Source organism: Atractosteus spatula, chromosome 4 (assembly GCF_055471065.1).
Source record: "Atractosteus spatula isolate fAtrSpa1 chromosome 4, fAtrSpa1.hap1, whole genome shotgun sequence".
Lineage (NCBI taxonomy): Eukaryota > Metazoa > Chordata > Actinopteri > Semionotiformes > Lepisosteidae > Atractosteus > Atractosteus spatula.
The window spans coordinates 483,721-509,059 of NC_142709.1; the positions used below are offsets into that span (position 1 = coordinate 483,721).

A 25,339-nucleotide genomic window follows, 5' to 3' on the forward strand; every position below is an offset into this window, starting at 1 on the left:
GCCACCAGTCTTGGTAAAATGTAGCAGAATGGAAAGGGGTGTTAAAAAAAAATCTTTATTAGTTCTTAACTATGATCCAGGCACATCCTTACAATTGTAAATGTACTACAATGTATGACTCAAAACTGCCATGTTCCTTTCCACACAAAGTATGACAAGAACAATCCTCTATGATGTGCACCGCAGGGATGAAAGAACAATTTGAGACCAGGTTAGAAAAAACAATAGATAAATGTCATTATGCATATGCAAGAAAGTGAATCCTTATCTATCCCACGTTTTCACAACCATCTTATGGTACAAATCTTTAGTCATCTCAAGAAAAAACAACACTCAGTAAACAAGATAACCAGAGACGTGCCATTCCAAAGATTTAATCAAAGATGTTGTAGCTAGGAAAATATGAAGTTCATACACTCACAAAAACAAAAAATGCAGATTTAATAATTTTATTTACAAACATAATTGAACAAAGAATAGACTTTTTAAGATTCCAGTTATGATAACACTTGCTTTTCTAGGAAAAATCTTTGTTCCCCAAAATGCATTGAATAGAGCACCTCAATGAAAAACATAACTCAGAACTTTCTAACCACTATACCAAAAATGTAAATACCCAATGTAATTCATTGCATATATAATAATCTGTCACCTTGACAAAAGAAAAAAAAAATCAAAAAGGCACATTGTTGATAAACTGTGATAGATATTTTAGACCACAAACAAATTGTTCAACAAAAACTTTTGGAGGGGGGTACTAAGATACAAAAGAAATGATAAAATAGCAAGTATCAAATACTTTTAATATGAACAGCCAAATAATGCTACTCTGAAATTAAATCACTCATACCAGTTGAAGGTCACGATAATGATTCATTAACTAGATATAGGTACAATACGTGTATCATGTTTAATAAAACTTCTGTAATATACATGCATGTCCCTTATCTTTGTACAGGCTGAAAGAGATGTTCTAGTATAGAGGAGTCACCTTGTGAAGCTCACTCTCTTGCAACAAAAGGTCACAAAAATGAATTATACAATCATTTGATAAAGACTCACGATTATATATATATAATCTTAATATCTAGGAAAAGGCCATGACCTACAGTCAGAGACAAATCTATTGGCAACCCCTGTCATAAAATATTAATTTTACTTGGAATCCTTACTGTTTGATTTCCAGGATAAATCAGTGCTCAATAAACTTTGAAAATGTGTCATTGATAAAATAGTTTATTAAACAAAGTTTATTAAACTAAGCGAATCAGTGAATGTTTCAAAAGAAGAGTGTCAATGTGTTTCTCTGCAACAATATTTATAGCCATTGCTGCTGTATTTATACATATTTGTCTTCTGAAGCTTCTTCTTCAATCTGCTGTAGAGAGTCACCTTTGACTGCAGTGACATCACATGGCAGTGGGCTGTCCAGCTAAGTGGGATCAAGAGTTTGGTTAATCACTCCTGAAATACACTATTTTATAACAGAACCATGCTCTCTGCCAGGAGGCAGTAAAAGCCCCTGTTCATGAATCAGCAAAAAACAGAAGCACTGTTACACTGCTGTGCAAATAAATGTTTCAGTGCTGTGGCCTGCACTATCTTGTTCAGTGGAATCAAAATGTTGGATAAGGAAACTGCACTGTTTTAGGAAGAGGTATGAAGAAAGCAAATGGCAAGTAAGAACCATGGCAGAGGACACGTCAGCCAGTAATGAACTGTCAAGGTTTCAGATGTTTCACTTCTATAACTAGCTCCGTACAAGAGTCTATTAAACAAACTCTGCCTCATTCCTTCATAGTCTTTCAAAAATATTTCCCCTGAATTGTAAACTTACGTTTTGTGATGATGGTATCTCTTGATGTATACTAGAAGTATGCATATATCCTATTTCCAAGTGGTGGAATTACACTGATTTCCTTAAATATATCCTAGTAAACCCCTTTACTGTCACAGACCCCCTACAGAAAATTTGCACCTGGAATTTTCTCCTCTTAAATATTTTGTTAAATTTCCTGTAGCAGAACACAGCAGAAGCCTGGTTCAGGTCTTAAATTGAAGCTAACCCCCTTGGCTTCAAGTGTGAACAGTCAATTTTTTTAATCTCTTAATGTGTCCGATCAGCAGACAAAGATACAGAAAAATTTTTGGGGGGGTCTTCAGAGGTCAAAGTTGTCAATTTCTAGGCCTGCCACTGGTCTCAAAATGCTTACAGGCCTTGTCATAGGTGTCTACTAGCTTGGATAAAAATGTGTGATAAATTGATCAATTTGAAAAAATTCATTCATTTTTTTTTGAAGACTGGACCTAGAATGAAATCTTTCACCTCCCCCCAAAAAATGATAAAAGTTATTGAAAGCCTATACAAGATGTAAAAGATATTGCAATTGCTATAAAAAGCCTATAGGCACTGCTAAAGAGCCTTATCTGCTGTAAAGCTTTGAAAAAAAAATTTAGAGTGGCCTTCAGGTCTGAAAAAATTACCACTGATAAGATAGTGATTGATTACCAACTGCTGGGGCAATGATTGACAGCTGGAATGCAGACAGAAGGCAGCCAGTGGCTCCCAGGGGAAGTCCCGTCCCCTAATGACTCTGAATGGCTGAAAATACGATGAAAGACGTCGTTTTTCACCAATCAGACCAGCTTTTCAAACGGTCATATTCAAATTCAATTGCAAAAGCCAATCAATCTCAGTTTCTTGCCGGCCCCAGGACGTTGCCTATGCACTAGAGGGTTAATAAGATTAGTTGAAAGAACTTCTTAACTAATTGGTGTTTTACTAAATGGATTAAGAAGCAGTCAATAATCGTTTCAACCATCTCAATTTCGGCTTCTGTATTCCCCATCACAATATTCCAATTTAGGTGTGGGAGGTTGAAAGGCTTTCCTGACCTAGATCCATGTCCACTAAGACAGTTGACAAGTGTCCAGAAAGACACAGTGTGGTCTGGGGATGTAGCCCCTGTTAGGTGCACATGCCCTTTTCTGCAGCTGTGACCTACTGTTGAGCATGCATATCTGTACCTCTCTCTGGCCCTTGGTCTTGCTCCAGATTGCCTCACCTAAAATATATTTCATTTCTGCTTAGTCCATTGATCAAAGTAGAAAATAGTGAACTGAAAATGACACTTACTTTTAAATCTGAGATAGCAGGAGTTACAGTAAAGCTGGCGGTTTCGTATTCTGACTTCAGCTCCTGTTTCTGATCCACCGAGATCTGAGCCACAGTCAATACACTGCACAGGACAACAGTGAAAGAATGTAACCTTTAAAACAGCACTGCCTTAGAGGAACACGCAGACACCGTGTGAAAAGCCACAAGCTGCTTTAGTGTAAGAAGTGAGCCTTTAGTCAGTGCACCAGCCAATCCTCTACCGGGGTTAAGCAAAAGCCAAAGATGTTAATAGGGAGGTGACAAAATAATGCACTGAAGAAGCAAAAATTGGCAGAGGAAAATAAAAATGCTTTTCATAGCTGAAAAAAATGTAATGAGCAAAGCTGTATGTCTTTAAAACAGTACATGGTAGATGTTTCTGAAAAATAAAAAATTAAAGCAAGAACTGCAAAATAAATGCTAAAGTGATTGAGAGCTGACAAGAAGCATGTTTCTGTGATGCATTCAATTTGGCACTGACATAGTCCCAAGTGCAGGATCCATGCATCCTATAAAGACAATTTCAACAACCTGCTAAAAACAGATGTAGACTTCAAATGGAATGTTAGTATTAGGAAATAAGTAAATAACGTTTTTATACTTTTTTCCTTGAATTGTTATAGTCTATATTCAGATTTTTCTTTAACTTCTCAATTTATACATCTGTCATAAAAATAAAGAAACTTCTCACTCAGATTCCACCTAAAAAACAATGTTTTCCATTTTTAAGTATTTAAATCTTTAGAGACAATATTTTAAGAGTTCCAGTCTCTGAGGAATTGCATGGATCATACACATACAGTATATGCAGTAGATAATTAGTCCAAGCAAATTAACTGAGCTTAGTATTTGCAGACATGCAGCTGTTCAGCAGTACAGCATGAGCTTCCCATGATGCCGAGTCCTTGATCTCACCTTAAAACACTGCAAATGATAACAAAGACCCAGAGATTCGATGACCATGGCAGCTCCTTTGCCCAAAGGTGCATCACAGTATGCACAGATTTTCTTCCCACTGACTGACCTAGATTGCAGAATGGAAATGTGACTGGAGATCTATAATATGTCCAAGTCCCTCAGGTACATGTAGGTGTAGTAGCATTTATCCAACCAAATAGTACATTAATTTAAATAACTAAATTAATTTAACATCCATGAGAGAAAACATTTCTTTGTTTTGGCACAGGTAAACCTGAAGAAGGTTCCAAAGCCAAAAGGTTGTGTCTTTTGTTTTCAGCATGGAATAAACCTTCCTTTGCAGCCTACATACTGTATGCTGACACAGCCACCTAATTGAATCTCTCCGTTATGCTGAAAGAGATCCATATCAAAATAAAGAAAAACACACAAAGTGCTGGGGTCAGCTTTCTCCACTATACATTAAAACAATGTTTGGCTTTCTAAGTGCCTTAAAGATGAATAAAGCATGAACTGTTTTAACAAATGCATTTGTGATACATCTAAAAAAAACATAACTAAAAATGTGTGGAACTAGGAAAATTACTTCAGAAATTACCTTGACATTTTCAAATAAAATAAAACCTTTTAATTAATTTTTGTCATGGTTTCCAGGACCACCTGGAAACAATTTATGACCACTCCCAGTTCAGTTGGTCCAGAAAATACCTGGATCTGACGGAGCTTGGGGCTCTACCATAAAGCTCTGTCTTTGAATTCTTGAGTCCATAGTTTCCATTGCCCTAGCTTCTCCTTGCCCCCATTTCCCTAGTGTTCCCTGGTGTTGCCTTGCTTGGATTCCTGCTGTGTGTTGTACTGCCAGCAGCCGTATCACCCTGCAACTCACAACTGGAAACCCACTGAAGCTAAGCAGGTGTGAGCCTGGTCAGTACCTCGATGGGAGACCTCCTGGGAAAAACTAAGGTCGCTACTGGAAGAGGTGTTAGTGGGGCCAGCAGGGGGCAGTCACCCTGCGGTCCATGTGAGTCCTAATGCCCCAGTATAGTGTTGGGGACACTATACTGTAAACAGGCCCCGTCCTTCGGATGAGACGTAAAACCAAGGTCCTGACTCTCTCCCTGGTCATTAAAAATCCCAGGGCATTTCTCAAAGAGTAGGGGTGTAAACCCGGTGTCCTGGACAAATTTCTCATTGGCCCTTATCAATCATGGCCTCCTAATAATCCCCGTCTAAGAATTGGCTTCATTACTCTGCTCTCCTCCCCAATGATAGCTGATGTGTGGGGAGCATTCTGGTGCACTATGGCTGCCGTCGCATCATCCAGGTGGATGCTGCACATTGGTGGTGGTGGTGGTGGAGGGTGTCCCCATTACCTGTAAAGCACTTTGAGTGTCCAGAAAAGCGCTATATAAGTGTAAGCAATTATTATTATTATTACTTTGTTCTTTGGAATCTGTTCACTCTCACAATTTCTTGTAGATCTGTCCCCACTACAAACTGTGAGTTACCGAGTTTCCTGGATCTGACCCTCACTTCATCCTGACCAGACCCTTTGAACCACACCCCCTCTGTGCTTTGGACCTTGTTTGTGCCTCTCCATCGGCTTTGCCCCCCCCACCTGTTTGACCACAATCTCAGACTATGCTTATTTCCCGGTTTCCTACACTGCCACAGCACGCTATCTGTGTGCGCATACAACAACGCCTCCTTGTGTCTGGAGCTGGCTACAACCCCCCTGCCTGCGGGTCGCCCCATCTCAGCTGCTCCTCGCCCAGAATGTGGGTTCATTCTACACCTCAGATCCACTGCTACTCCCACCTCTGCAGCAGAGTATTACCATTTGAAAATAGTGTTGCATGGCTGTATAAGTCAACGGTAAAACAAAGTCGTGTTTCTCGAGGGGAAGAAGAGGGGATACCAGCCCTTAGGGTGCAGCTGCGGGCAGTCTCACCTGCTGCGCTGCTGCTGTTGCGAGAGCAGATCGGGAGAGGGCTGGTTCCAGGGACCCTGCTTCAGGGAACCCATGGAGAGGGATGTGGGCAGAGTGGAAGGTGTGCGCATGTAGCTGCGATTGGACGTGGACACTGGCTGGGGATACCGGCTGAAGTCCTGGACCAAGGAAGAGGAGATGGAGGACGAACTGGATATCCATGGAGGCTGCTTCAGGGAGTTGGATCGAGGGGAATCCAGGTTGTCAAGCGACTCGCCTCTGAAAATGGTAGAGTTTTTTGGAAGGAATATAGATATATGAAGTGCATTTATGAGAAAGCACAAATTACATCTTTAAACTGAGGACTGTTTGCTAATGAATCAAAAAGCATTTGAAATGTCACACATTCCCTCCCTGTCAAATCCTAGAGGTTGATACTATTTTTCAACTTGGTACCTAAAACAAAATAATGATCTGTTTCAGCTTTAGGTGACTTAGAAGTGCCTCTTAGATTTTAAAGTTTGTGACACTGGGAAGAGTAAACACTTCAAACTTCAAAGGAAAGAGGATGTTTGCTGAGGTCTGGGGGGGTCCCTTGAGCAGAAACAATGGTAAAGTTTATCTTAGTATACCTAAGTAAGTTGTGGGTTAATGATTGCAAAGGAGCAGATTTAACTGCAGGTTGCATTATATATAGTTAGAAGGTAGCTCATCTCTTGTGTGGCCTCTGTAGGGATATTAAGAGTTTGATGTAGTTCAGGTGGGTAGCTGCGTCAGCATGCACAGGCTGCAAAGGAACAAGAATAGGTTTATTCCATGCTGAAAAGAGAAGAAAGAAAACAACGTTTCTGCTGTGGAGCCGTCTTCAGGTGTAAGAAAGATAGGGCAGTCAGCAAAGATAATATAGCATGGGAAAACAAGTCAGGAGAGAGGAGGAGTCGGGAGCAGGGGAGAGGCAGAGTGGCCAATTGAGTGGTGCGAGGTCGAGAGAGGTGTGAAACGAAACCTACAAATGAATAGAGAGAATTAGAAGAAAACGAGTCTGTTGTTGAGAGAGAGGGAAGGTGTGAACCAAGTTTCAGGATAATTTTAGTTTCTGATGTTTTTCTGCTATAGGAGTTAAGAAACCCTACTTTGAGAACGGAGAGATCAGTGTGATCATGGCCATCAGAGGTGAATGATCATGGCCGTTATTTATCAATTGTGCTTATTGGTTTAAAAAAATTAATAATGATAAACCTTATTCCGGAAGAACACTATTTTAATTTTTTGCTCCAGCTGATTTCTTAACCACAGGCTAACTTATTGAGGTTATTTATTTGGGGCATATTATATTTGTCAATTTATTTTTAGCTCTTAAAAGGTCAAATGGGATTTGTAATTGGTTTCAACCCTGGATCAATTTCCATTAAACTATCCAAAATCAGTTTCAGAACTGCCCTTATTCAGAAGTACTGCTTGAAATGTAACCAATTGGTCCTCTGCAAAAGGAAAAAAAACATCATTGTGGGAGTGTCAGATACTATATCATTCCCATCTGTTTCTGTTCCTCATTGATTGATCTTTTAGTAAGAGCTGTTTAGTCAGAAATAATAGCCAGCAGGCTGAGGAGGGGCCTTCATAAAGCTCTGTTTGCTGAAGATATTTAAAGAAGTACCTTTGAAATAGACTGTTTTTGACAGTATGGACTTAACTTCTTACCTCCTCATTGGCCCAGAGAAGCTGACTGGCTCCTTGTTGACACTGGCACTGCGCTGTCTGATCCAGCTGCTGTCAGTCACAAGCTGATTCTTCTTCTTCATCTCCTCAATGATCCGCTGTCTTTCCAGCTCTGCCTGAGAGAGAGCCTGGTCCTTCTTCTTTTGAGAATCTGCTCTGATCCAGGTGCTGTCCATGGATTTGCTGGTGGCTGAAATCAACCAAAAGTCCAGACTTAGCAGAACATTAAGGGATGAAAAGACGTGATATAGTATTTGATGAAATGATTTGGTTTTAAAGACCTTATTTTAATTGATTCAAGATCACCAATTTGGCAACAGTTTATTCTCTATTAAAAAAGATTTGTGCAAGAACTATTGTTGTACATGCCAGACAGTGGTGGTAATTATCTTGGTGATGAACACTTTTAAAGAAAGAGTAAATTGTATTTTATTAATAGAAATGTAGGCGCCATAAAAGAATGGTGGAAAAATAAATGGTAGAGGAATTTAACCAGCATGCTGAATTACGCATTTTAAATAAATGTTGAAAATGATTAGAGATATTCCAATCAACACACAATTGCCAATCATTCAAAACTTTTTTTTTCGTTTTTCTGATCAGTGTGAAGGCCACAGATTAAAGGCCTTTGCCCACCTCTCTCTGGGTCAGCATATTTCATCAAATTAAGGATTTGCTTTCTTTCTGCCTCCAGCTCAGATGCTGCCACCATTTTCTGGACTTCCCTGTTTTTCTTCCTCCTCAATTCCTCCTCCAGCAGCCATTGAGCTATGCCCCCATTTCTGCAGTAAACACCTACGTACACGATTATACGACTATACCTTGTTTATTTTGAAACTGTAATGAGCATTTCTGTTTCACCGGTGAAGAGAATATTAAATATAATGGTCTTGTAAACTCTGACCCATATGTTCATTTGTAATGACACCTTTCCTTCTTAAAAATTGTGTGAATAGTATGAAAAGGTAGTTCATTTCATGACCAAAAGTCATTTCCTACTAATGTTTTTTGCCGTATATTAGGACTTAAAAAGAAATAATGAAACCGTGTACAACAATAATACAGTCCCCAGTATGTTAGCTTGAAATTTATACCAGACAACTGACATGAGGTGGGATAAGGTCATTAGCATTGGGAAGTATTTATTAAGCACACTTCAGACAGCTTATTCATGTGAAAAAATAATTCAATAAATTTTAAGATAAGATCACTTTACTGGCCATATACAATTTCTTGCATTAGTAATTTGTCTTTTCGCATACCCCAGCTTGCTCTCCATGAGACGCACAGGCAGGGAGAGAGAAGCTTGGGGTCAGAGCGCAGGGTCAGCCATTTATACGGCGCCCCTGGAGCAGCTGGGGTTAAGGGCCTTGCTCAGGGGCCCAAAGGAGTAGGATTCCTCTGTCGGCTGCAGGATACTAACCAGCAACCTTCCAGCCACAGGGGCAGATCCTTAGCCACAGAGCCACTGCCCTGAGCAGCATATATTCCTATCTTTAGCTCAGAACTGGAAATATACATTCCAGTTTATTTAACTGGATAGTGAAGACTGGCTTTCAAAGGCTTTTTGTGGGTTTCTCAGTTTGGGTTAAATAATTTGCTCTTAATATAAAATTGAAAATAACCAAAGTAGTTCAAAATCTACTATAGTTGATATCTTCTGCTCCAACATTTTTTTATTGACATGCTTAAGCTAAGTAAGAAAAAGTTTGGTCATATTTCTAAACGGAAATATTTCCAAAATTATTTCATACATTTAGCAGAAATACTGTATGCAAACTGTCTATAAAACAGTCAATAAATTTGCATTGCACTTCAGAATACCTTATATAAACTTACCTTTGCTGTCTGCTGTGTAATCATCATCAAGGTCTGAAGTAGACTTTGACTTGTTCCTAAATCACAAAAACAAGTATATATGGTGTCAAAATAAACTGATGGGTATTTCTCCACATTTTTGAAAAATAATCAATATCACCCTTATTTACTGTAATATGCTGTATATATATAAGTCCATTACATATTTTATAGTGATTTGTGAGGCATTTAGTTTTGTTAATTTAAATATAATTAGAATTTCAGAGTCATACTAACCTGTCTGAGACTGCAAATTCAGGCTGGATTTTAGAAAAACCATAGGTATCGCCAGACCTGTGTTAGTGCAGCCAAGAAAATAGCAAAGAGAAGTATTTTATAGCAGTTAAATGTTAGGAGAAAAGAGGACAGAGAAGAGTAAAGAGTAACATTTACAGAATGACATCATGTGGTACTGTTTACAAAATGTAGATACTTGTTGGGCACAAACCGTACAAGCCTCTGTTCTTATCTGCTATTTGACGTTTTGCTTGTGCATCCTCCTTAAACTAAGCACTGCGGTGACAGAGGTTTAGGCGTCCAACACTTTCTCTTGAGAAAGAGGAGGTCATACCGCTGCTGCTGCTGCCTCAGCCTCTCCTGCTCCCTGTGCTGTTCTTCAGCAGCTTCTTGACGTCTCCTCTCCTCGTCCTGCTGCCTGCGCCTCTGCTCCTCTTGACGTTGGCGCTCTTCCTCTTCTCTCTGCTTCCTCTCTTTCTCCCTCTGCTCTTCTTGGCGCTGCCGTGCCTCCTGCTCAGCTTGCCTCCTCCTCTCCTCCTCCAGACGTGCCTCCTCCTCCTGCCTTTGCCTCATCCTTCTCCTCTCCTCTTCCTCCTCCTCCTCCTGCTGCTGCTGCTGCTGCTGCTGCTTGAGCCACTGGGCCTCCTCGTCCTGCAGCCTGGCGACATTCTGCTCTTCAGTGATCCTGGATGACTCCTCCCCCAGAGTGCTTCGATCTTTCCAAGACCATGTCTGCGGGCTTAGGGGAGAGTCAGGGGACTGATGGGTCACTAAACAGGGTTTAGTGTTGACTTCAATTATCCTGCGCTCCTGTTGGAATCGGGGGAAAAAAAACAGATTTATATGAAGATAGGTCAAACAGGGTCCAATCTTTGGGCATATATGAAAAATTAGGGCTAGACTGCCAGTTTGGAATGTAATTTTATCATTAGAAAACCTTAAACACCTTTTTTCTTGACCAATTTGCAAGAAAATCCAATTCTGAAATGAAGTCATAATACAACAGAAGCAAAAGAAAAGGTAAATATGTATAGCTTTAATACAGAATGCAAGTCTAAAGAGAGTGATTCAAGAAAGTTTAGAAGTTTTTTAGCCATCTCCATAGGACATTATAATTGAATGAAACTGTTTATCAGAATATGACAACTTGAAATATCTATTGTATTAGGCATTTCTTTTAAAAAAATTAACAAAAGGAACCTTCGGAATTGCACCATATATACCTCCTCATAGTACTTGGACCCTTCCTTCTCAGCCTCCTGCTGCGCACGGCGCCACTCCTCTTCCAATCTCTCCTGTTCACGCTTGTACTTCTCCTGCAAATGACAGCAAGGTCACCGTCACCAGCTAGACAGGTGGGCGAGACCTGTGAGCAGTGGACAATGTGCAACACCTGGACCGGGCTGGGAGTGAATGGGGTGGGGATCTTTCACTGCATGTGTGACGAAAGCAGGAAGGTTTAATGTACGGCATGCTCTTTTGGTCAAGGGAAACATGGTTCTGATGTCTGTGAAAGAAAGCATCATCGCTTCACCAAAAAGGGTGAGGTGCTAAGAGACACGGAAGCAAGTAAACTCTTACCTGCAGCAGGCGCTCCTGCTCCTTCTGCCACTTCTCCTGGCGCCTCCTCTCCTCCTCAGGGTCCCAGGACCAGCGGCTGGAGGAGGTGCTGATGGAGGGGACCTGCAGCTGATGGGCGGAGACAGGACAAGGGAAACGTTGAGCCAGATATTCCTGGTATTAGAATTACAATCATTAGGTTAATACCCATGTACAGTTACACAAAGAGAGGCAGAAGCAGCCACAAACTCCTTCTGCTCTTTCAGACCTATTCCAGACTGATTCAAGGATGGACGCAGGGAAGACAGTGGCGATGAGAAAAAATACAGAGCGGTGTTTCACAAAAGTGTTCCTATTCTGTTTTCTATTATGCTATACGTTTTTCCTAAAATACAAGAAGGAAATACATACTCCAGGTACTGGAAGTTATCTTAAGCAGTAGTAAATGCAAAAAATTTTTGCAAAAAAATATTTTCGAATATGTACATCAGAACTTACATCTGATATTGCAGACTCTGATCCACCTAAGAACAAAAAAAAATGTTAGTTGATTTACTAATATCTACTTGTATATCTATGAGATCGATCTGTATAGTACAAAGCACACTGGTGTCTTTCACTGGGTTTTTGTGTTAAAATATTTATATAATAATTAGGTGTTTGCTGTACACACACTAACATTTCATTTTCTTATTCATGTGTTAAATTGCAATGCAGCATAAGCACAGAAAATAAGTATAATAAATATAGTATATAAATCGTGAACAAAAGGGATACATATGCTTCATATGACTTCATATAAATCAGTTTAGAGCATTAGCAATTATCAGAATATTGCTATCGTCTGACAAGAAAATCGTATTTCATTTTTAAGAGAGGAAAATGGCAGACTCACACATGCCCAAGCATTTAATATTAGTTAGCAAATTGTAAATTTAGGGCATTCCCAACATACTGTAACATGCAGAATGTAAGAGTGGTACTTAAATGCACTGTACACCATACCAACATATAGCACGTAGCACAAAAACCTGAAGCTCACCTGAACATCAGCATGAACATGAATATATCTGCACATATGGAGCACACATCCATAAAACATGTTGAAATTGTAATTAGAATTCAATTTAGTTGCTTTTATTCTATCTTATGCACATGATAAAGCCAATACGTCATGTAGTGGTTTAAGTGAGATGTCCTGCACTTGATTGATTGTGTTAATAAAGGTGAATCCTTATACTTCAAAAGAAGAAAGCAATTTAATGCAAAATGCTCTACATTTAAATGGGTATTTTTTGTCAATTAAAAAATCACATCACAGTTATTTAAAAATGATGAAAATCTGTATCTAATTATGAAACTGATTTTTAACGTAATAAGATGAAGATGAAAAGGTCAGAGCTGCATAAAGTCTGGAAGCAGTGTTATGTGCTTATACCATGTTCATACTGCTTAAAGGGGAAACTACCTTGTCGCCATGTTTCAAAAAAGGAAGAAGCCAAAACAAAAACAAATTTGAAAGCAAGGAAGAAATCCAACTCATGATAATGGCATTCTTTATATGTTGGTATGGTATATGACATGGTATATGCTGTTATAGAGAAATTAGAAATTCTGTTCTGCATAATAAATACATGTTGGACTCCATGGTGCAGGATTTACAAAATACTGGAGTCCAAACAGAAGTGGCAATGAAAGTCTATATTTATAAGGAACACTGAGGTCAGAATTTTAAATAACTAAAATATTGGCTTCATGTTTCCCCAAATCAATAAACTACTACTGAGAACAGCATATCACTCTCACAGATAAAGGTTAACACAACAAGCAAGGCCCCATTACCACAAAGGTAGACCAATGAACTGAATGCAAACCCTGATGAGCCTGAAGAAAGAGCAGATGAATTATGTTGCTTTGTTACATGAATTGATTACAAGGATGAAGAGGCCTATAACCCAGCACCACATTTTCAATGCGAAGATGATCTGAAAATTTGCCAGCACCAAAACACATCGATCTTTGTATTTTTACCTTGTTCAAAAAACTCTGATCTCCTTTTTAAGTTTTTCAAAGAAATTGGCTCAGATTCTACATAAGAAATAAAAAATAAGGTACACAAGGATAAATCCCAATCCCAAATGTGAACTCAGTAAAAGTTAAGGTACACAGTTTATGGTTTCAAACAATTTAGGAAACTGAAATAGTTCAATATGCTTTAATACATAGATTTTTATGTCATACCACCTGTCACAGGCAACAAAAAACAGGCACAGTAAAACCCAGGCAAACAATATTATTGTCGCATAGCTAAAGGATAAATTCTTACACTTCTCATTCACGTTAGTTCAGGCAGGAAAACACCAGCTGGCTTTCAGCTCTTTGCTCAGTACCTTTATGTCTCATTGTGACCGCCTCCCCACGGAAACCTCCATTCACTTCCTTAGTTGCTGCATCCTAGAAAAGCAACACCCGGTGAATAAAACACAAATAAGGGAGATGCAGAGAAAAGCTGACTATTAAAGATATCCTCAATCACAAATCACACACAGAAAATTTAAGAGATGTCAATTGACCTAGACAGCATTTCTTTGGACTGTGGGAAGAAACTGGAGCACCTGGCAAAAGCCCATGTGGTCATGGGAGTGAACACGCAAACTGTGCAGGCCAGAATCGAACCCAGGACCCAAGAAAGGCGAGGCAGCTGCCACAACTCCTGTCAAAGGAATCTGTGCTGCCCTGGTCAAACAAATCTTCACTCCAATACTAAGAGTATCTAAATCTTTATGAGCTCTTGCTTTCTGAAGGGTCTTAAAACATTTTCCTGCCATAAATATTTTATGTATCGTCACACTGTTACCCATTTTTAAACATTTACATGACTGAGTGACGTATAAAATAATTCTATTCATTCATGTCAGCAAGTGTATTATCGCTAAGAATTACATTTTACATCACAATCTTTCATTACCAAGCCAAATGACGGCACTAAAAAGCTGTTGTTCAAATACTGAATGTCAACCAATAATCACAAAGAAAAAAATAAAGAGTTAAATCATTAAAAAACTGGATTCAACTTTTTACCAAAGAAGCTTTTATAGCCAGCGAACTTACATTAACAGGCTCACTCATAAAATCTGGTTTCCTGGTCTCCCCCGGGGACTTGCGTGAAGTAAGATCTGTGCTGGTGTTGCTGTACTTTTCAGGGGAACCTATAAGTGTTGCATCCATACTGGTCAGATTGATGGTTTTATGGCTTTTAAATGGTAGGGAAGGTAGGTCTCTGCCCCAGTCTGAATGGTGTATGATGGCATAAAATCATGAGTTTATGAAAATATCAAGTTCACAAATCAAAATAATAACAACAAGTATAGGTGAAAGGCAGACAAAACAATACCGAAAAGAGAGGGCATAATGGACAGACCACCTTCCCCATACATGCATAGTCTACATTTAGTCAAAGCTTAAGAAACCCATTTTCACAAACAAGATTACAGATACTCAAATGTATGCAGCAATGCCATGTTCTTGCTGGGTTTTTGGGTTTGGAGTAACAATATTTTACCAACCCATTTCTATATGCAACCTGGTGAAAATAATTCACTTAGGCTGAAACAAAAGGTGTGTTTTAAAATTTCATGAAGGGATGGGTATAATATGTTTTAAGTGTTCCACTACTGATGTATCCATAACCTTGCTGGTAAAGAACCATTTCTTTAACCATAAGTACTCACTAAGTTAGGTTAACACCTAGTAAGTTAAGCACCTGCAAGCATCAACCCCCACTGAAGGTGAACAGGCAGGAAGCTAAACTGCACACACAAAAAAACTGTTACGAGAACACGAAAGCATAGTATGCCTTTGTATAATATTATATTGCAAACTTTTTTTTTTAATGATCACCAGTGATCAACTTGGATACATCAAGTGGTCTGCAGACCAGAAAGCTTAAAATAAAACAAAATTGCCACTCAATACTGATGACAAAAGACCATTACTTCCTCCTAGTCCACCTGAAATACAAGAACATTGTACATTAAATGTATGGTTTCCCTGAGCTGCAGAGCTCTGAGATACCTTTCTAATGACAGTGTTTAAAGTTTTTCTCTTTTTTCAGGCTATTGACCAGTGGCTATTGGATCTGAGGCTAGGCTGAAATTTATTTTCCAAGGGCTCATATGAGGATGTTACAAGGACACAGTCTTGCCTCTCTCTTCTATTTATTTGTTTCTGAGGGCAAGCATCACTGACCATTAAAATAAAATAGTCAAACAGTAGCTAGAACACTATCATTCCAAGTAAATAAAAAAGGGACCGGGCCACTTTTGAAGATATGTAGACCTCCCAAGCTCCCATCCATTATACTCAACACTATACCTTTTCAACAGCCACCACGGGGTGTTACACTAGAGACTTAGACAACATTGCCAAGGTTCTCTTTTCACGTGAATACTTTGTAAATTGATTTCAAGACAGAAGAACAAAGGCCACAACTGAATTAAAAGCACAACTCTGCTTATTCTGATAAACTAGCTATAAAGAACAAAACTGGCTAATTGGGCCAAATGATCTACTATCATTTGTGAGCATGATATGATATTCTTATGACAGAAACAAAAGCAAAAACCTCTTGCAGCTCTCATAAGGTGCCAACAATGCACCCTACAGTAGTCTTGTACCACTTTGACAGAGTGCTATTATACCTACAGTAAACTGAAAAAGCACTCCTAATGGGTCTGTATTATTTTCTAACATCAAGTTCACAAGCCACCTGTCTTAAAGAAAGATGGGATTCATCACATGTTACCAAATCCTCTTTCTCATGAGATCAATTGATTTAGATTTTTCAGCTTTGCACTGAATTGTCTTTGAGTCCTCCTCCTTTTCTCAAAGGGAAAACATTTTGGATGCAGTGATTTCAAGATAATGCCTTACTGAAGTACATCATGAGAAACAAAATCCATTCTTGTTGATTGCTTTTTTTGTGTGTGCAGTTTTTCAAACATTTACATGAAACATGACGGAGCATCACAAGTACCATGTACTTAGAACCAAACTTACTATTCTTGCCGTATCTGCGTATGTCCATCACAAGGTTTCCATTCTGTTGAGCTTTATCCATACTTTCCTTCCACTGCGTGTAGTCCATCTCGGAGACCGTCAGGCCATTAACTGTGAGGATCTCATCATTCACCTGCAGCTGGCACAGTTCAGCTGGGCTACCTATGGGTAGGAGATCATAACCATAGTTCAAGGCCAGCTTCAACCTGATGAGCAGTATAGTGTATATAATGCTTCATCATTACATAGTGGCACAACATTTGCATTTTTCTCGTGTCTTTCACCGTGACTAATGGAATAAAGAAAGCCTGGCTCATCACCAAGCAAGGAATCCACAAATTCACCGTCTTTGAATTTAAAAAACGAAATCCCACTGTACACGTGTACAAAGCAAATTGCTTTTTCAGCTGCTGATTTCAAATTCTGTGTGCTAAAAAGGTCCTTCACAGATTAAAAAGAGTAATTGGTCCCTCCAGTGTACCATGCATGTTTTAATAAACTATATACTTTATATATAAAGAAAACCCACATTTTAGGTATACTTACTAATTGATTACCATATTGAAGTACAAGTTGATAAGCCAATCACTAGTTTTTCTGGGGAATTTTAAATTCAGATCTGATGTGGCAGCTGGAGTGTAAGGAGAACCTTTGTCCCAGACCTTGATAAATCATTCATGGCTGTCTCCTGAAACTAGCACAACCAGTGCCTTGAACTCACAGTGCGATATATAATCCTGACACTACAAAATCCTCCACCAGAGTCCTCTAAAATAGAGACATTAAACAGGAGTATATTTCTGAAGCAAATGATTGCAATTGCTTTTGAAAAAAGTAAATGTTATCTTTAATCTTAAAAGATTAACTGAAAGCGGACAGAGGATTCTGTACTTAATAAGGAAATAGCATTCTTTGGCTATATTTGCAAAACAGCAGAAAGAATTATGCAAAAGCATAGAGTACGGAGGAAGTATTCCCCACTACTCTTCATTCAACACCCCAACCTTGGAATGAGGAGTTAAATAACATGCACATAGAAGAGTAGTTTTGATTTCCTCCCTACATGCCACTGAATGTACCTGGACAAACACCCACAATATATAGGATCTTCTAACAAAATAGACAAAACAGTTAAAACTTCAGTGTACTTCACAAAGAGTGAACATTCATCTAATTCCTTACATAAATGTCATCATAACATGTTTTGTGTTTGACTTTTTTATTTTGCCTTTTTTTCTACAAAGAAAAACAAACTTGATGACTGAAAAACGATGCAGAATACAGTCTACATCCCGTTGATACAAAATGTGACCTACCGTGTTCTATGGACTTCACAATGGCAGCAGTGGAGTCCCAGGTAGTTGTGAACCCAAAGTCTCGATTGCTGTTTGGTTTCTGGTTCAGGATGATTCTCATGTCGCTATACTGCTCCTGAAAAACAGAACGTGACACCTAGGATCTCGTGTCTCGCCTTTCCTGGGGGTAAGACGATCCCTCATTTAAGTGGATCTGGACCAGCATGCACCTTAAAAAATAATCATTCTTTACAATGTCCAGGTGCTCTTAGTAGGTCAGACAGTTCTTGCTTCAAGTCTGGCAGAATTGTCTGTTAAACAATTATGACTACAAATTTCAGCAGTGTTATTATGCAAGTATTGCAATCCTCATAACTTGCTTTAAAAAAAAATAATTCAACACAAACAATACACATCTCTTTTCTACATGAATTAAATTGTATTAATTTAGAATTCTTAAGAATAATTTCTAAAAGATTAAAATAATTTCTTTGGTAAAAACACAACTTATGCCTGAGAGGTATCTGAACAAAACAACCACACTATAACTTTAGTTTGGACTTAAATGTGTTGAGACTAGGAGACAAGAGGCTGTGTTTTATCTGACAAATTTGCAATGCCTGGTGTTCGTTTTATAACACTAATCAAATAAATTTTGCTTGAAAACATACTTAACTAAACTGGAAAATGATTTATGTCTTTAATACATTACTCCACAGGGCATTCATAAAAAATGTGTTTATGTTAACAGTCTTGTTAAAATTACACTTTTAAGCAGTTTACATATATAAAAGCTTCTAAAGAAATAACCTCATATTCAAGTAAAATATTAAGTAGATGCTTAAGATGCAGCCAAAAGTCTATACAAATATGACAGAAAATACAGACTATCCTGACTCATCTGCAACCTTGCAATATTTAGCTGCTTCCTCAAACAAAATGTGCTCTGGAAATTTAATGGGAAGTTTCCTTTAAAAATCAAAAGCATGGCTCTCACAGTGAGCTCTTCTGACATCAAGAGGCTTCATCTTTAAGGTGCGATGCAGTTAAAAATGATTTTTGCTACAATAATGGCTGTTTTTTTAACAATCACATAAACTTTCTCATTTTCTAATTACCTAACGCTTTGTATGCAGATTCAGAATTTGTACAATAAGAAAGACAGTACAGAACATTATAAACAATTAAAGAGGATAAAACAAACTGCAGGTATGTTAGAACAAGCAGCCATAGCAAAATATCTTTCTGAAGAGGAATGTAAAATGTTGTACTGGACATTTGAATTTGTGGTCCAAAAACAAAGGTTCAAGACTGACTAAAACACAAGAAGCCATCTTTCTCACTCACACCCACCTGTGGAGCCACCCTGGCCTCTGGTGGCTTTGCTGCTGTTCTCTTTGTGGCTGGTGACACCGCTTCAGAGCTGAAGGGAGCGTCAGTCTTCAAGTCACCAAGAGTGCTGCTTGTGTTCTGTGCTGGAGGAGAAGGGTCCATCTCCTCTTCCTGTTCCTCCTCCTCATTGCTGCTCAGGACAGAGCTGGACTGGGATTGAGCATCATCCTCTGTCATGAACTGGCTGTATCGGCTAGGGGTGCTGGTCTTTTGGGAGCTCTCTCTCTCTCCGTTGTAGCGATTGTGTGCATCATCCATCTGAAACAAAAAATAATAGGAATGTCATTTGGAGACAAGAAAATCTTACATGAAATTAAAATTAAGTTTCTTCTTCCTAAAAGGATACTCAACAAATACACAGCTTTACCAAAACAGTCACCAAATTACTAATTTATGACACCAGGTTCAACATTTCTAAGATCTTTGGCCACAATTAAACACTGATTAATAAGATTTCTTTCTTTTCCCGATAGCACAAAAAAGTCATGTTTTAAATATAAACATAAAAAACAGAAGCATTTTGAAATTTCAGGATGTGGATACGAAGTGGTATAACATTAGGCTATTCTATTATTTATAAACACTGTAAACAGATCATGCAGTAGCAGGTAACATTAAACGTATACACAAAGCACAGAAAAAAAGTCATTATTCGCTTTGTTTTTAAACACAAGAGCTGTTAAAGCAGAAGAAGAACTGTTAAAATTGTCAAAATTTAAGAAAGAGGTTACTCACAGTAAAAGCTCTAGAAAGGGATGCAATTTTGTTTGACTGAGTTCCAAAAGGTCGTGGTGCAACTACGGAGGTCAGCCGTAAACTATCAGATCTCTGGTAGCTTCTAGGGAGAGAAGCTGAAACCCGAGCCACCCCTGGCTTTGTGTCCATTGAATTGTGTGTATACAAAGGAACAGAGCTCTTTTCTTCCGATGATTTCTCAAACAGGAGCCTGGATTCTGTTGCTCTGCTGGCTGTGCTAGTGGTGGTTGCCTCGGTCTTACTTGTGGGGCTTGTGGCTGTTCTGAAGGAGGAAGAGGCAGCTGTGGACGCAGGTGTGCAAGTGGGCATTGGTGCTACTCTGGGAGTGGACGATTCTGTGTGCTCCTTCTGTGTGCTCCGAGAAGGGGTGGAAGGGGGAGCCACTCTGGTCTGGGCCGTGTAAGGATTGTCCACTTCCACAGTATAGCTTCTCTCGGATAGGGCTCTGGAAGTGGGCTTTTGCTCAGTGAACACGTCTTCATTGGATGAGTGAAGGGACATGCTCTCAGCTGCTGTTGTGCTGAGGGTTTTCAGCCCTCTGTTCTCCCTGTGGAAAAAGCGACGTGCTTTTAAATGCATGTGAGGGAGAGGAGGAGCCAGGAATGGTCCCTGGAAGCATTCAGCTATTAGGTTACACTTTCACACAAACAGGAGGAAAACATTTAAACTAAATACCTAAAGTTACAGTGCTATTAAGACAAAAATAAATGAAGCCAATACTCACCACTGAATGACTTATTGAACTATTTCTATATATTGGCACAAAAAGCTAAGAACTAGATAACCTTAATGGTCCTAAACAATAAAATAAAAATTAGCCTGAAAGGGATATTCTAAATGAAAAGCAAGCAAATGCGTGAAAAACAGTCTGAATGTTTTTAAAGAATTTTAAATCAAGATTGTAACAAGATCTCACACTAAAAAAATCACAAGAAAAATTGCTATCTGTAAAGGTATAAGTTAGCTGAAAAACTATCACTATACTGTTCATCAGCTGTGCAAACATTTACATTCTCTAACTGGTACATGAAAAGGGGATGCAATATTGCCAGGATTCTGCATAATTATGTATTAATTGGTCTTCTGTCGAGACATAAGACCATCACTCATATTTTTAATATACAGTACATAAGAGATGAAAGAAAAAAACAGACCCCCTTCTTAAATAATAAAAAATGCCATTTAAAAAATGGCTTTCACTGTTTCAAGCCCACAATATACTGAAGCCAAGCAAAATCGTCAGGTCAATTTTATTTTTCCAATACTGAAAAAAATCCAGAAATACTAGTAACTGTCGAGAGAAACAAACTAAAGAAGTCTGTCTGCCCTCTATGGTTTACCTTTCCTCTTGCATTTCTCGAAAGGTCTTGGTTTTCCTCTCTGTATCAGTGCTGGTCAGCAGCTCAATTTCTTCTCTTTCTGCCATCTTCTTCACAAGGTCATTATTGAAGCTCTTGCGACGGCTTTTCCACTTAGCAAGATCCTAAAGATGAATGTCATAAAACCTCCAATACCCATTGTATCAAATCCAGAATATTTCTATGCTATAGGAAGGAAGAACGGAAAAGGCACTGGCCAGTTCTATTGCAGTAAAAAAGGACTAGATTTGCTGGTGTCCTAATTCTGTTCAAAGTAACACACTGTTCCACCCATTTTCTGTCCCATGTGTATTAGGCTGCTGAGCTTGACCTAAATGCTTGGTTAAGATGGATTCATAATTTAAAAAATGAAAGAATGATGATAAAACCATATGTAACACATTAGGAATATCAGCATGATTAAACTTTTTGTTTTAAACTTTATTAGTTTTAAAAGTGTTAGTAGCAGCATATTTCTTTACCCATGTAGACTATTATTCTAAAAAGAAATGTTGATCGTGCCTCCTTAAGTGACAAGGCGCACAGGCAGATAGGCGGTAAAAACAGATTTCTCATTTATATTCGGCACTGCCTTCACACCCAGTGCGTGGCCGAAACAGGAGATGTCTTTCACTGAATGGTAGCACAAACATCACACCGGCATAAGACTGATCAGTGACATGCACTTGTTTTAGGATTCTATATTGAAAATAAGAATAGCCAAACCATTTTCAGAAAGGAATAATAACAGCAAATGAACATTGCAATCTTTTAATTAGATAAGACTACACATAGCTATTGACCAGCTTGCAAGATGGACAGTATGCATTGTCATTCGTGGCCCTCATTGCTGTCTTGTACATCAGGTGAGCCAAAGCAGACCTGCCAGCAAATCATACTCACATCCTGCCACTTATTGTCGCTTTCTTTTATCTGAGTTCTTAACTTCTGTAACCCTTCAAAGCGAATCTGGCGGTTTATTTCTGTGTCCTGGGTTACATCGTTCATGGACTTGCTCCTGCAAGGGAGATACATGTGTGAAAATCTCAGTCAGAGAGAAGCAGGCACTTTCCCATCAATTGGGTTAAACACATGGTTTATTATTTCTTTTACCTATGTGTGCCGGAAAAGTGAAAATTTGATAAGCAAAGAAAAATAACTTTGGAGGTAGAAAGGTTCAAACAAATGTCTGTTATTTCTGTAAAAAAATGTCTGGGGGGAGAGAATTATGAATATAAATTCAGAATACTGTTACTCCATGATCCCTACAGTCACAAGCAATGTTTTGGACTGTCACTAGAAGGCCACCTAGTGTTGAAATTGAATAATCAAACTGCAATTTCAAGGAGCTCAAAGTAAACTGTGAAGCGTGCTGCTTAGGTGCCGTTCTTCCCCAGTAATCTTGCATCCCAAACATTCAGCACTCTGCTACACAGGAAATTAATGCAACAATCTTTAAAAATACAGAACATTTTTAGAATCAGTTTTACAGTGATAAAGAGTATATTTAACTTGCTGCTCTCTAGAAGAAGAAAGCTCATTTAAAAAAAAGAAACGCTGACTTTCGACAACTTCCAGACAAGCCGATGTATTAATAGGCATAGTTAGACGGCAGAAAACACTGGAAATCAATAAGCTACAGCAGAATTCACAATCTTTGCAAAATGCTCAGCCAACCCATCAGCCACACAAAAAAATGAAAAGAAAATGTTTGCAGGCAAACTTGCTTTAAGCCAGTGTCAGGGTTAATGTGATCCTTCCTGAACATACCCGTGATCACCAGGTAGCTCTCCTAAAAAATGGAGCTAAACTGCTTCTTGAAATTAAGTTTCATCCTACTGCATATTTCCCTCTTCCATTTCAGTAATGTTAGTGATTAGATTTGTTATATATTTCATGTATCTGCTTTCTTTCCTATTATTGTGAACCCCTAGTCTGGGAAGCAAAGCTACAGAACCAAGCAGCTCGCTGCTGTGTAACAAAAAGCAACTGGCAACACTGCAGGACACCCTGACACGCAGGAAGCCATTAAGGGGCATCATGCTGCAAAGAGGGAAACAGGCTGAATCCTTTTCTGTGCACAAACTCACCCATCTCCACCCGAGTGTTTCTCCAGCAGTCTAAGGAACCAAAGAGAACCACAAACAACCATATGACTCTCCCAAGTAGAGATACCTATAATTTATCCTATCTACATATATTAATTAAGGAAGATTTAATAAGGAATTAAATGACCTCGTCTTCCCTGCATTCCTGTTAATGGCACAACATGACAGTTTCATTTTAAAGGTTAATCATTCAAGCTTTCAATAGTTTTATAGCTTTCAATAGTTCAATAAGTTTTAATTACTAGATAAAACCACCATGCCAAACAAGCAACATTTACACATGGGCAGACTTGTATATATTTTTAACAACAGGATTATTAAATAACAGTGAATAAATACAGTATATACTTTTCTGGAAGCATCACTTCCTCAAATTGAACTCATGTCATTAAGAAAAGAAATGACAGAGCATAGGCTCCAACCCTAGAGATAGATATCACCAGTCAAGTCAGGCTTACATGTCACCTGCTTCTAAAGACTAAAGAAGGAGGGTATTAATCAACTTGAATTGATCAAGTGATCTGTTCAATTAACAAAACTTTGGTCCCTGAAAACTAAAAAAAGGGTACACAGATACAAATGATATCTAAATATGTATTAACAAATGGCCTGTTTAATTGGACACAGTGAAACTGTGTGAAAAAGTGAAAGTCTTTACAAACTGGTCATTTATCTTTGGAATCTGGGGATCTCCAGGACTAGGGGTAGAGACCCCTGTAATAGTTGCTTTAATGCACATAATTTAATATGAAGCCACATTTCAGATCACTCTCCACACTATAGACAACTCCAAGCCCTTTTAAATTTTCCCTTCCACGAATTTATCATCATGCTAAACAAATTTTGGGGAAAAATAAAGGAAATTAAGGAAAATTGATCCTTAATGAAGTTTAACTATTAAGTTTTTGAGCTCACAGTGGCAGATGTTGATGTGCTGAGGAAAGAATTGGTTTTCTTATGACCTTGAAGTAATTTGAAATACTGGTTGCTATAAAGAAAAGGGTCAAGAACAGAGATCTTGTAATGAAACATACAGGCAAGGATGCGTTTAAAAAATACAAATGAACCCTAACCTGTCCAGTTTCAACAAATGATTAAAACAACTTTGCCTTCATACAATTTTAAGTCTTCCAAATGCAGCGCAAACTCTGGCCAGCTGGCAGCCTTGGAGCCTGCATTTACTCCATTGTCTGAGCTTGTCCCAGGGAAATGAGAGAAAACTCTGCAGGTGGCTCTTCATGAGCTCGTGCAGCATATTCACACAAAGCAGAATTTTCCATGGCCAGATGCTAGGGGTTGGAGCTCAAGGTGTGGAGGTGATGCATCCCACTCAGGAATTGACTACGAGTGACACCTGCTGGTCAAAGTATCAACTACAGGGGCAGCATAAAAGGTAAAGTGACCCACAGCAATCAATCCTTTTATTCAATATCAATTCTTTTATTTGATATAGCATCCTGTATAGCATACTTTATTCTGTTATTTTACTTGGTAAGTGTAATTGAAAGTTATTTCTCAATTTAAGGACTGGAGACTGCAGGGAAATGATCAATTCAATAGGGCATTCACAGCAGCAATTGGAGAGAAGCACCTGCACCTTGTGTACAGATCAGATTCTTTTTCCTGGCCACATACAATTTCTTGTATTAGGAATTTGCCTTTTCATATACCCCAACTTGTTCTCCATGAAAATGCATATCTTGGAATCAGTTCGGTTTGGAACAGACTTCCTCCTGTCTTACCCACTGGCTCATACTTTCCTAAGTCAATCTGAATAAGACCTGAACCTTAGTGTGGGGACACCTTTAAGAGATAGCATTTACATGTTAACAGACATCCCAGAAAATTTTCAGGCAGATTTATTGAGGAGTACAATACTCTACTGAAAGATAAGCAAAATATGACTTCAAAATACAGAGAATTCAAAGAATTTTGATGACCAAATATTTTCTCTGATAAGGAATGACAAAAAAGTAAAAGAAAATATCACTTTT

The 25,339-nt window shown here is 38.6% G+C and overlaps 1 protein-coding gene across 10 annotated transcripts in view; it reads right to left on the bottom strand.

The window, feature by feature from the left end:
• Positions 1-358: 358 nt before the first annotated feature.
• The window catches only part of LOC148835570 (LIM domain only protein 7-like), a 72,027-nt gene continuing 47,046 nt past the window's right edge, over positions 359-25,339 (bottom strand). For 3 of the 10 annotated variants that reach the window (XM_088912714.1, XM_088912715.1, XM_088912712.1), the window contains 21 exons: positions 23,328-23,357; positions 22,141-22,255; positions 21,220-21,362; positions 19,859-20,426; positions 19,085-19,381; positions 17,749-17,867; positions 16,437-16,594; positions 14,490-14,668; positions 13,769-13,832; positions 13,410-13,466; positions 11,877-11,902; positions 11,400-11,507; positions 11,042-11,134; positions 10,153-10,628; positions 9,819-9,875; positions 9,564-9,619; positions 7,707-7,914; positions 6,027-6,284; positions 4,073-4,181; positions 3,137-3,239; positions 359-1,432 (listed from right to left, as the gene is read on the bottom strand). In XM_088912714.1, the coding sequence (XP_088768840.1) occupies positions 1,410-1,432; positions 3,137-3,239; positions 4,073-4,181; positions 6,027-6,284; positions 7,707-7,914; positions 9,564-9,619; positions 9,819-9,875; positions 10,153-10,628; positions 11,042-11,134; positions 11,400-11,507; positions 11,877-11,902; positions 13,410-13,466; positions 13,769-13,832; positions 14,490-14,668; positions 16,437-16,594; positions 17,749-17,867; positions 19,085-19,381; positions 19,859-20,426; positions 21,220-21,362; positions 22,141-22,255; positions 23,328-23,357 (3,247 nt within the window). In that variant the 3' untranslated portion in view covers positions 359-1,409. Of the gene's footprint in view, positions 1,433-3,136; positions 3,240-4,072; positions 4,182-6,026; positions 6,285-7,706; positions 7,915-8,360; positions 8,520-9,563; positions 9,620-9,818; positions 9,876-10,152; positions 10,629-11,041; positions 11,135-11,399; positions 11,508-11,876; positions 11,903-13,409; positions 13,467-13,768; positions 13,833-14,489; positions 14,669-16,436; positions 16,595-17,748; positions 17,868-19,084; positions 19,382-19,858; positions 20,427-21,219; positions 21,363-22,140; positions 22,256-23,327; positions 23,358-25,339 lie in introns of all 10 variants that reach the window. The other 7 variants (XM_088912716.1, XM_088912710.1, XM_088912707.1 and 4 more) reach the window with 7 other exon arrangements.